This window comes from Acartia tonsa, chromosome 15 (assembly GCF_053477335.1).
Source record: "Acartia tonsa isolate MP-2025a chromosome 15, ASM5347733v1, whole genome shotgun sequence".
NCBI lineage: Eukaryota > Metazoa > Arthropoda > Copepoda > Calanoida > Acartiidae > Acartia > Acartia tonsa.
Window position 1 is genome coordinate 17313794 of NC_137274.1, and position 12681 is coordinate 17326474.

Sequence of the window (12681 nt, forward strand, 5' to 3'; positions counted from 1 at the left end):
AACTGGCTTGCTAACAGGCTTTCCATCGGCAGAAACAACAAGGAAACCTGTGCCAAAAATGCTGCGGTATAATCTTGACTCGCCGATGAGTTTATCCGCCGCTGGAAACGTCGTGGGCGTGACATGCCCTAAGAGAATATCCAGTGGTCCATTGACCAATGAAAAATCCTGTGGCCTCATATCAAACAGAGCAGCTGCGGCGACTGGGTCCATGCTGCGCAGCCCATCTGTATGTCCAATTGTGTGCACAACAGCTGCTTCCATAACATGCTTGTTCTTGTTACGGTCAACCAGGCAGAGTTTAACTGTTGGGCATGACTGAACTTTGCCATCAGCCATTGAAATAGTAGCTACACGTCCAGTAGAGGGCAACTGCAACTTCTTGGCAATAGACTGTGTAACCATGGTGAGGTTGGCACCTGTGTCCCACATCCCGGACACAGGCACCTTCCTCTTGTAGACGTCCAGCGCGTCCAGCTTCTGGAGCATCAACATGTAATTATTCTCACCCAAAAATGGCGCTTCATACACAGCTGAAACCTGGGTGACGGACTCATGGAGGAGGGAGTTGTGTTTCTGTCCACAATTGTTGATCCTGCAGCCTCCAAGCTTCTCAGCACGCGGACACTCTGAGGCGCGGTGCCCCTTATTAAGACATAAGAGGCACCCGCCGATTTTCATCACAAAATCTTTCCGTTCTGGAACAGACATGGTTGTAAACTTCGAACATTTAAACAAAAAATGATCTCCACTGCAGCCATCTGACGGACAGGACTGCTTCTTCTTGAACTTGCTAGGTGTACCATGTTTACCTACGGGGTCGCAGCTGCGGCAGGATTACCTTTCTTCTTGGACGGCGTGTCCAAGCCGTGGCTGCTGCGCATCAATAATGCGCCACGCTGCTGTTCTAGTATATCCAGCAGCTTAGGCACATCGGGAACGTCCATGCTCCCGAGTGCAAGGTCGAGCTTATCCTGAAACTCTTTTGGCAGTTTCTTAGATAACATCTCCAACAATAAAACTGTGAGCCATTGGCTTGTAGAAACTGCGTCCTTACCATCAGCCTTGGTCATCTGCTCGAGCTGGTTGATGGCACCTGAGAACTCGGCGAGAGCGCTGACAATCTGGCCGCTCTCGGATAATTTACCTTTCTTGTCCCAGTTGTTGAATATACACAACATCTGTCTGGTTCTGGATTTGAACAGTTGGTCCAAATACGTCCATTGCGCTGCATGCGTGGCAATCTGTTGCAACTGCAGCCTCAACGGTTTATCCTTCATTACTCGTTCACAACTTAACACCATCTGCAGGTAGCTGGGCTCATATCCAGTAGTAAGCTTCTGGAAATTCTCCTTAAATTGCGCATAAGAAGATTCTTGCCCATCAAAGCTGGGAAGAAGTTTTTCGTCTAGGCGTGGCATGTACCCATGAGACGAAAACATCGGACTGGCAGCAAACGATTGAGTGCCAAATGACGGCAGCATAGGATCTACCGAGGCACCTGAGACTGGCGTAACAGGCTCTTGCTTAGCCTTTGCCAGCGTCTCCATCAGTTTAGTCATATCACTGATAATTTTAGTTGGTAGAGGTATGTAATCACCTTTAATAACTTTCACTATCTGCATACAACGTTGTTGCAAACTGTTTTTGTGAGCTGCAAGATCATCACCAAGAACTAAGACCTCATTGTTTATCGCTCTTAGCTCATCTATGGCACTTAATGTAAGTTTTAACTCGCTATAGTTCTTTTGTGCCGTGATATTGTCACTATAAAAATCTTTTAGGTTATCGTCATCCTGGATTAACACATCCAGCTGTTGAAGACCGTTCATGGTACGTTCAAGATTTAAGTTCGCATCATGAACAAGGATGCATTCCTTGGTGAGATTAACATTGATGTCTGCGGTATCCGAAACTACCTGCATCACTCTGTCTAACTCTTCGGTTATCACTTCAACTGCCCTAGGCAATCTGTCCGACAATAGTGCATACCTATTCTTTTTAGGTGGCATTTTCACTTTTGTTAACACTGATTACCACTATAGTCACGTGTAGAATTTTATTCACATTCAACACATACGGTAACTGTCACTGGCTTTGACTGGCTGACTGGACTTCTTACCGTTTTCATTGTTTCGGTACAACGGCATTTGGCTGGCCGTTTACCAGATCTTTACGTACAGACGTACGAAACCTGCTACTTCCCACAAGAGACAAAACCAGCATAGTTACTAATACAATTTATTGTATGAAAACGGTCATGCTGAAATAGAAAATAACAAAATTAATAATCAAATATTAAAATGTTAAATACATGATAAAATAAATCTTGTAAAAGAGAATAAATCTTTTTCTTATTTGGAACAATCGTCTTTTTTAATAAAGTAAATATTCATTATGAGAGGTTGCGTGACTTCGAAATTATATTTTAAAATATATAAGAAGGCTAGGGTTATTTTTTGCTTAAAATTAATCAAAATTAAATACGAGTTTGAAATTCATAAACAAAATCATTATAGACTACGATTAAAATATTCTGATACAAAAATAAATTAATTACTTGGTCTAATTTAAGGAAAAATGAAAGATTAATTTGCCGTCTTAAAAAAATCACTCCATTCCATTAAAAATGCCTAAAGAAAGAATTCTTACCGAAGTTTTTGTTCCTGTAAAGCCGGGAAGCACTCAAAGGTATTTTTCAGTACGGACAACACCACAATTCTGATTATACATGGTTTTTATCACGCAGATATTCCGCACATTTTGAAAGATAGATTAAAGATGGCCACGCTCGCTTTGTTTATGGTCCAAGCGCAAGCGTTGTTTTGATTGCCGCGTCTAATTATGAACTTTCAATTTGAATCTCAGCGCTTTCCAAACTGACATTAATGATAAGGAAAACAAAAGGATAAAGGTTCGAGTTCACAAACGCATCACACTATTATACTTCCAATACAAATATTATAATCCACAAAAAAATTTATCGTACCATAAAAACCAAAGATATAAAGAACTATGTAAAAAAAAAATTACTTGTCCTTTCATCTACAGATATAAAAATCTCTTAGAAATATGGAAAACTTTGGGGTATAGTCTCTTTTGTGGCAATGCCTCTTAAGGGGCATTTCGTCGTATTTTCATAGTAGCTTTTGATAGGTTATTCTAGGTTAAGTTAGGTCAGGTGATTTCCCCACCGGGTTAGGCAATTGGCCCCGCAGGAGCTATAAATAGGTGAAAAGCTACTGTGAAAATACGACGAAATGCACCTTAAGAGGCAAAGCACAAAAGGGACTATACCCGAAATTTAAAAGATACAAAAATAGCCAAAAGCGTCCTGAAAAGCAGTCCGACCTCCATGAATTTTTAATAGTTAATTATACTCCATAATGATGGGAATGTTAACATTAAGTTTTAGCTTTCTATCTTTAATTGCAGTTCAAAAAATCACATTTCCCCCTTAGCATTACGTACTGACAGCCATAGTAAATTAAAGAGAAGCTAAAAAGTTATTTCAACTTATCTTACCCTCTTTAAATGGCACTTTAAAACTCTGTTAATTTTTGATTAAGTGGTCTTTCCAAATCCAAGGATTTATAAGGGCGGTGCGTGAAGCGCACCTAAAAATATTTACTCCCCCTTGAACTAAAATCAATTAAAGACAACAAGAGTGGCGTATTTTATCAAGTTAGGAATATAGAGTGTAGTTAGTTTTAAGGGTTTTTAATGAAAATTGCCATAAAAAAAACATGTCTTTTTGTAAGGTTATGTACACAAAAAAAATGATAAACTGATCCTGAAAATAATATGACATCATATATAGTTATTCATTTAGACAGACATACAGTGTTGAAAAAAAGGCTTAGATAAATATCAATGCTGTTTCTTTTTTATATAAAATAACTTTTTGATTAAATATTTGTTGTTTACACATGTTTTTATAGAAATAAAAAAAAATATACAATGTGATAAAAAGCAGAAACCATTTGGAAGGGCGCGAAGCGCAAATTTTTTTTCTTCAAATATGCAGGGAGGGAGGGGTTTTTGGGCTTTTTATTACACTATTTCCCCAATATTTCATATAAAATTTTCTTATTCGTTTGCTCAACAACTTTGGGGACTTTAATGGAATTTTGATTGGTTGGTTAATTAAGTCGAGTTTCCATACATTTCATCCACTAATTGTAATATATAATAATATATGTAATATATATATAAGGGGTAATTTTGTGTATCATCATTGGTGGGGATGTACAAAATTTCTTATACAAAATAAAATACTTCCTATTACTTGGTTTGTTATGTTTAGTGAAAAAAGATTATAACCTAATTTCTACACTAATTAAAAAATTTGGTAAGGTTAAATGAATAGTAACTGTCTGTTTGGCCAAAATTTTTTTTGTTGAGTATTTCTTGATCTTTTTTTGGAAACTAGGATAGTTTTGCTTTTTGTAGGGTAGGGGGCAAAAAGGGGCATTTTTGTTGAACAGGGGGGGGCAAAATGGGGCATTTTTCAACATTTAGGGGGGGGCAGTGGCTAGGGGGGGGCAGGGGGGGGCGTTTTGGTCGCTAGGGGGGGCGATTGCCCCAAATGCCCCCTTCGGTTCGCACGCCACTGCCAACAGCCTAATGCCTCCTCCCTCCCTCACCTGAATGGTATCAACCCAGTACTTCTTGACGGCAACTTCCCGCCCCTCTCTTCCGCCGCCCGCCGATGACACGCGGGAAAAGTGGATGGTGGCGCCGAAAGAACCGGTTTTCATAACCGACGGCCCGCCGGCCTCCGGCTCTAGATTGAGGTGGCAGCCGTACAAACCGATTTTTCTTGATAAACCGTCACCAACATTCTAATTAGATTAATAGTCGTACATTAATCAGATATAAATCCGTCAAACTTAAGAACTAAAAAGGAACATTTTTATTAACATTTAGATTCATTAGCGGCTCTGTGGATGGGGCCTCTATTTTTTTCAATCTATGTTAAGATCAGTTTAACAAAATATATCTAAATGAACGGCCACTAGGCAGCGCTAGTTATATTTTTGGCCGAGAACCGGTTCTAATCCAGCGGATATTGATCGGTTTCGAAGCCATACAAGAAAACATTTTTAAATAATTAAACGTAAAAACTAGATAGGCCAGGAAAGGTTTATAACTATTTTTGGGGAGGGTATCTACACCCTCTCAAGAGAAATCACCAAAAAAAATTATAAAATTTTTCTTTTCAACCTTAACTTAAAAATTTGAGGGGGAGGGGGGGGGGTAAACTCCCCACCTTAAGTGCCCCTAGATGCTTAGGGGCGTAGCCAATAGTTAACAATATACCAAGAACTTTGAGCCTTCTATTTTAAATTGCAGATGAAAAAATTACATTACCCCCATAACGTTACGGACAGACGAACAGACATAGTGAATTATAGAGTAGCTTTGCTACTAATAAAATGTATAGGTACCTGATTAAAACTTGCGGTAGACAAACAACTTATCGACATTTTATTATTGGAAGAGGGTCTATATAAATTTAGAATCACTATTCACAAGAAAGTACCTAGTTACCTAGGTACTTTCTATATTCTTGAAAACAATTAAACAATCACTTGGTGTCTTTTATTTTGTAGATTTTCCGATGCCAAATATTTTTTGGTGGATTTGTCTTTTTTTGTTGAAAAATATTTGATATTTAACCAAAAGGATTAACTTATTATTTATAGTTGTTGGAATGACTTGAAACAGTTGTTTTTAATTATCTTTCTTATTTTCTCCATCAACCGTTGTTTCCTAAAAATGGATATATTATTTAGGTATATTATTAGTATTACATGAATGATACACCAGATATCTATGTTCTCTAATCAGGCAAAACTTCCACCAGGCTAAAATAACGATACCCCCTATCCACACGCTTTGACCCATCCCCTCGCCTCCTACTGGATGAAGGAACTGACCATTAATGAGTTCCATTTTAGCAAGCTAAATTAACGACAATTTTTCTCCTGTCATAATATTAAGTACTTTGGACTGTAAATTACACAGGTACCCAAAGTTTTATATCCATATTTTCTTATTTGTTGGCTCAAAAACTTTGGGTACTTTTATTCAATTTTGATTGGTTGGTTTCAAACTAGTAGTGTCAGACCAATAACTTCAGTCTACAGAAGGGTTAATTTTGCATATCATTATTGGGGATGTATATCCATTTATCGTCTTATCTTTTTAGATCCAATTACCCTATCCCTCCTTATCAAATGTAATGGAATCTTAAGGGATAAGACAATGGACGATAAATTGATATACATCCCCCAAATGGTAAACAAAATTAACCCTTCTGTGGATTACAACTAGAGGTTGAAACGTTTAGACACTTATCTTAATGAAACAACTAATCAGAATTCAATAGAGTCCTTTAAATTGTAAAGCCAACGAATAAAGTTATTATAAAAATTTGAGGACTAGTGTAATAATCAGTCCAATGTCCCCTCCCTGTATAGATATTAAGTCTGAACGAATGTATGTATGTTTGTTTGTTTGTCTTTAAATCTGATTGGCTTGGCTTATATGGATGTTTTAATCCTTGTTTAATTATTTAATGATGCATTTAATCCTATTTTATACAACTAATCCTTACATAAAAGTAACAGGGTGTCTGTCCGACTGCCTTTTGTAAAAAAAGATCTCGCTAAATGCTAAACCGATAGGGTTCTCTTCTCATATGTTCAGGATCTGAGTGTGTGTGTGTCTGTTTGTACCATAGGTTCTCGATAACCGCTGAACCGATATGGGTCTCCTTTACAATGTAGCTTCTTATTGGTCCTGGGAAGGTTTATAACTAATTATGGGGAGAGAGAACCATACACTATTAAGAAAAATTGCCTTTATAAATGAAAATGGAGGGCAGGTTCGACTTCAGATCTAAAATATACCTAATCATTAAAGGAATTGCCTAAATGAACGGTTGGGATGGACGGACGGACAAACGGTCCGTGGTTATAGAAAACATTGATCTTAAATATCATGTGAATAAGACCAGGGAGGAAGGAGACATTGAGCTGTTTATTACACTAGTCCCCGAAGTTTTATAAAAACCTTTTCTTATTCGTTTGCTTAACAACTTTGGAGACTTTTATTTAATTTTGAATGGTTGGTTCATGAAGTTAAATGTCGAAACGTCTCAACAATAACCTACAGAAGGGGAAATTTAGTTTATTGTGATTGAGGATGTACATCAATTTATCGGCCATTGTCTCATCCCTTTAGATCCCTGAAAAAAAGACTGAATTATTTAAGGTATGCTAAAAATATTGCATAACCATATCTTGTATAATCTGTATAAATATAGAATGGCTTCTTTTTATATAACATAATATACAAGAACTATCGAATGCTCCCCTAGCATCTAGGGGCATTACATTCGAAGGGCAGAAAAATAGCCTAAAACCATACCCAGACTTATTGTAAAAAAAAATAGCCTAAAACCCCCTCAAAGAATATAAAATGCTTCACTGTTGAGAAGAACCATATCGGTTGAGCGGTTAGTGAGATCCTTCGCTACAGACAAAAAAGCTTATTACTTTATATTATAGAAGAATGAGAACATCCATAAGTAGTATAAGTTTAAAAACCAGCGACCGCGGCTTAACGCGTAGCGCATTCACTAGTCGTCGGGGAGGTGATGGGATCGAGTCTCGGCTCAAAACCGCGTCAAAACTAAAAACGTTAAAAATGCTGCTATGTCAGATGCTTAGATAAGGCGCGTTACGCTGCAATTCAAGCGTTTGGAGTGTGATTTTCTCGGCTGCTAATTAAGATAGACTTTTAGTGAAAATTCCTATGTCCGTCTGTCTGTCGGTTATGCTTTAATTGACATAAATGTTTTTGCATATTCTCCCACAATATTTCATTGTTGTGAGAACTGAACATCTGCTCTGTAACTCACTTTGTCTGTTTGTCCATTCCATGATTTATGGGTGCTTCGCTACTTATGGATGTTGTCATCCTTGTTTCAGAAAAAATCCGGCAATTTTAGGACCACTTAAGTAGGGTCTAAACAGAACCCCCGCCCCGCCCCTTTAACCCAAATCTAAGGGGGTAGATGAAATAGAGAGGGGGTGTAATAGAGATAATTAGAGTGGTATTATTTAATGTCAGAGGGGGGGGGGCGGGGGGGGGGTAAGAACACCCTCCCTACATTTGTCAAACAATTTTTTTAACTACTTGGCTGCTTTAGGGGGGTGTAGAAGATAATGAACATCCATCCTTTTTTATTATACCCAGGGGTGTTATACACCCCCCTTCTGGTTACGATAGAAAGACGCTATATCAAGGGATCTGAAAGGGATAAGACAATGGCATATAAATTGATTTTCTTCCCCAATGATGATACACAAAATTTCCCCTTTGAACACTCAACTGAATGAACCAACCAATCAAATTCAATAAAAGTCACCAAAGTTTTTAAGCTTACGGATAAGAAAACGTTATAATATAATAAAACTTTGGGGACTAGTGTCTCACCTGTTTTTTGAATCCAGCAGAGAGCGGACAGGACGCAGGAGGGGAGGCAGCTTCAGTTGAACCAGTCTCTTCCTAGTAATAAAAGTAGCTTAAAACCTGCCTAAAAGCAGTCCGACCGCCATGGATGTTCTATACTTAATTATTCTCCTGCATGTTTAATGAATGTTGACAAGAAGTTCCAGCCGTCTATCTTCTATACGGGCTCAGAAAAACATAAAGTCCCTTCCTTGTAAAAATATAAATAGTATTCCTAAAACACAACCTTGGAGGACTCCTGGTAATGAGGATATTAAAGTAGCTAAAAACCTGACTTAAATCAGTCAATCCCCCATGAATGTTTTACACTTAATTATGCTCCATATTGATGGAAATGTTATTGTTGAAAACAAATTTTCTTGAAAAAGAGTTAGGTTAGGTTAGGTAGGTATTTTTTTTTAAATCTGATATTTCCAACAAGGCTGACAACATCTATAAAGGCAAAGCTTCACCGAATCAGATGTAAGTACAAACGAACATCAACATCTAAAGCAGAGTGTCCGAACTTTGAAAAAAATTTCAAATTAAAAAAAATATTTCTAAGAGGATAATACCCATGATTTTTAGTATGGCTTAGATCCGGTTATAATCTAGCGGATATTAATCGGTTTGGAAGCCATGCTGCATGGAAATTACCTTGTTCTCCACCTTCTGCCAGGGGTTGTACAACTTGAGAAAAACGGGCTGCAAAAACCTAAATACAACAAGGATGATAACATCCATAAAAGCGAAGCTCTGAAATGGTCGGACAAACGAACATCATCACTTGTAGAGTGTCAGAACTGAATAAAAAGAATATGAATAAATAAATTTAGACAAGATTTTAAGTAAATTTGTTGCAAAACTGCTTAACACGGACGTACGGACTTTCTGGTAACGATTACAGAGTTGCTACGCGTTCTTAATTGTACCTAACTGTTGCAGGAATAATCATGCAAAGTTTGAAATCAATAGGTCCATTCTAACATGTCTAAATTAGCGAAAAGAGATAACTGTTAATTATAGAAAAATTTTGCTTTTAAAAATATGAAATAGAATCTGGGAGGGAGGGGACATTGGGCTGTTTATTACACTAGTTCCCAAAGTTGTATATCTAATATGTTTTCTTATTCATTGGCTTTAAACTTTGGGGACTATTTTGAATTTTGATTGGTCAGTTCTTTGGTGACCAAACCACTAATTGTTATCTATAAAAGGGGAAATTTTGTGTATCATCACTGAGGGTATAATTAGAGTCGGTCCGTTCGTAATGGTTAGCTCTTTCCTTTAATTTAGACTTGTTTATATTGTTTATACTTTATAGGATGATACCTATAACAGTTAGGTACAATTTAGACAGCGTAGAGACTTTAAATAGTTACCAGAAAGTCCGTACGTGCGTCCATTTTAAAAATGCAATTTTTTTTACTTTTTTGACATCAAATTTGTATGTGATATCATTACATTGTTCTTATTTTTGGAATACTGAAAAAAATATTATAATATCAAAATTTCAACAACAAAAATAGGTGGAGTCTACCCTCTCCCTAAACCCTCCCTGGACCTATAAGAAGCTTCACTGAAATGGAGAACCATATCGGTTCAGCGATTATCTATATCCTTTGCTACAAACAAAAACAGAAAAAGGTTACTACTTTATACAATAGGAATCTCTTTTGTCCTTCCTTCTGATTTTAGATCTTCGCATTTAATGGATGTTGTCATCCTTGTTTGTTGTAAAAACATTTTTACCGCTTAACAACAATAAAATTGCGGTTGTGCAGAAAAAGGGGATTATAGTCAGCTTTCCGCGGATATTTTGCGGATAGTATAGGCGAGAACCGGTTCCAATCCAGCGGATTGTTTTTACCTGTGCCAGATCCAGAGTAGCAGAGGAATAACAATGCAGGAGATGCAGACCATAATGATTTCTCACACTGTATCCATTAATATTATATCCATTCAAGTTTTTATTAATTTCACACGAATCCGCAATCCATTCAAGTTTTTAACTTATTTCACATTAGTGGCTTTGCCTCAATTCTCTAGTCCCCAGAGAAAGAGGGGACAATGGGCTGTTTGATACACTAGTCCCCAAAGTTTTATGATAACGTTGCTCATTGGTTGGCTTAACAACTATGGGTACTTTTGAATTTTGATTGGGTTGTTAAGTTTTTAATCTACAGAAGGTTTTTTTTAGTGTATCATCATTGGGGATGTATATCAATTTATCGGCCATTGTCTTAACCCTTTAGATCCCTATCTCTCTCGTTCTTAAAGCTATGGTGAAATTATCCAAAATTTCTCGTATCAAAGTTACTTTTGGCATAATTAAAATAAATGTTTCTGCAAAATATAACGTGGAACCTTTAAAATAACTAGCTAGGTAGGTACCCAAAAAAATTTGGGGGGTTGAGCATTTCCCTTTTGGTTAGGTATATCCTCATAAGTTTTAGGATGACAGAATTAAAATTAAATTTCCCGATGTTCAACTTTAACCGAAAGTCTGTAATTCATCATACAAAATATAAATATTATTGATTTTTATGTGCTTCGCTACTTATGGATGTTGTCATCCTTGTTATTATTTAAAAGAACATTAATGAATTATCCCTGGTTTCAAAGAATGCAAATTTGGACTGCTGAAATGTTATCAATAATCTGAAAGAAATAATTTCAGTATAGCTTCGAAACCGAGTAATACCCGCTGGATTAGAACCAGTTAAGAGCCACACTGAAAAATCATGTATGGCATCGTAATTCAAATAATTTTCAACAAATATTAAATTAAATACCAGTTTTGTTAGCCCTGAGGGAAGAAGGCCCTGGCTTTTTAATCCTATAATTTTTCATTCTAATATCTGAGTAAAACTGTATATTATATGATGATGTAACTAACTAGGTAGGTAGGCACCTATTATAGGTTTTCAAACTTTTTATCACAGTGTTATGATTTTGTTTGTATCTATGACAATTAAAACATCTGGTTTAATATGTTCATTAACAATTTTATTTGCTTCACCGCCCCAATAATCAAAAATAAAACTCCTAAATAATGTTATAAAACTTTGGGTACCACTTAAGAGTCCAATGTGAATTAGAAATTATTGTGTTGTTTGTTTTAAAAGGAATGAAAGATAAATTAATGTAAATTCCCAATAATCAAAAATCTTCTTATTGTTATAAAACTTTGGGTGACAGTATAATTTAGGCACTTGAAGTAGGTGGGGGGGGGGGGGGAGGGGGAGCAATGTCGACCAGATTTCAGTTTAAATAAGAAAAAAATTTGGGGGTCATTTTACTACTGACGAGATTTCCACAAATAGTTATAAACCTTTCTTGAACTACACTGTAAAAGAGGACCATATTGGTTCAGTGTTTAACGATATCGATCCTTTGGTACACACAGACAAACATTCTGTTACTTTAATACAAGTTATATACCTACGGGAAAGACAACATTACAGACTGACGTTTGATAGATATAATAAACAAGACAGACATACGGACTTTAAGTTATTTATAAAATTTAAAAAATATGAATTTTACCAAATAGTAGGGAGGGGAGGGGACAATGGAATATTTATCACATTAGCTCTAAAAATTTAGTGTCCAAATATTTCAACCAATAATGTTAATGTACAGAGTGGGTAATTACAAATTATTTATCATTCATTGTCTTATCCCTTGAGAGATCAAAAGCAACATATCTTTAATTGCTAACAGTTATGGTTCTCCTTTACAGTGTATATATATCGATCTCATAGGTCCTGGGAAAGTTTTTAGCTATTTTAAGAAAGGGTACCACCAAAAAAATGTGCAGCAGTTATCAAGATCTTATACAACAGACAGACAGTTGGACATCGTATTAGTATATATTAATATATGAGGGAACTAAAGGGATAGGACAATGGCCGATAAATTGATTTTGTCTCCAATGATGACAAACAAATTTAATTAAACTTTGATTAAAATTAGTGGTTGAAACTTTTGAACACTGGAGCAACTTTAATAAACAATTAACCAATCAAATTTCACTAAAGTCCCCAAAGTTATTAAGCGAACGAATAAGAAAATGTTACTATTAAACTATGGGGACAAGTGCAATAAACAATAAAATAAATCCCCCCTCTCTCTGGTAATATATACTATACTTGT

The 12681-nt window shown here is 36.4% G+C and overlaps 2 protein-coding genes across 2 annotated transcripts in view; both read right to left on the reverse strand.

Annotated features, from left to right (window-relative positions):
- Stlk (Ste20-like kinase) overlaps positions 1-5592 on the reverse strand; it is a 29111-nt gene extending 23519 nt beyond the window's left edge. The window contains exons 1-2 of the mRNA XM_080149821.1: positions 5451-5592; positions 4647-4844 (exon numbers count right to left, since the gene is read on the reverse strand). Of these exons, the coding sequence (XP_080005947.1) occupies positions 4647-4844; positions 5451-5489 (237 nt within the window). The 5' untranslated portion in view covers positions 5490-5592. The remainder of the gene's footprint in view (positions 1-4646; positions 4845-5450) is intronic.
- On the reverse strand, positions 5512-11184 carry LOC145307400 (UPF0729 protein CG18508). The gene is made up of 5 exons (XM_080149823.1): positions 11135-11184; positions 10394-10460; positions 9181-9238; positions 8509-8580; positions 5512-5775 (listed from the first exon to the last, which is right to left on the reverse strand). Exons 2-5 carry the CDS (start codon positions 10444-10446, stop codon positions 5737-5739), a joined length of 222 nt encoding a protein of 73 aa, XP_080005949.1. The 5' UTR covers positions 10447-10460; positions 11135-11184; the 3' UTR covers positions 5512-5736.
- Between the last annotated feature and the right edge of the window lie 1497 nt (positions 11185-12681).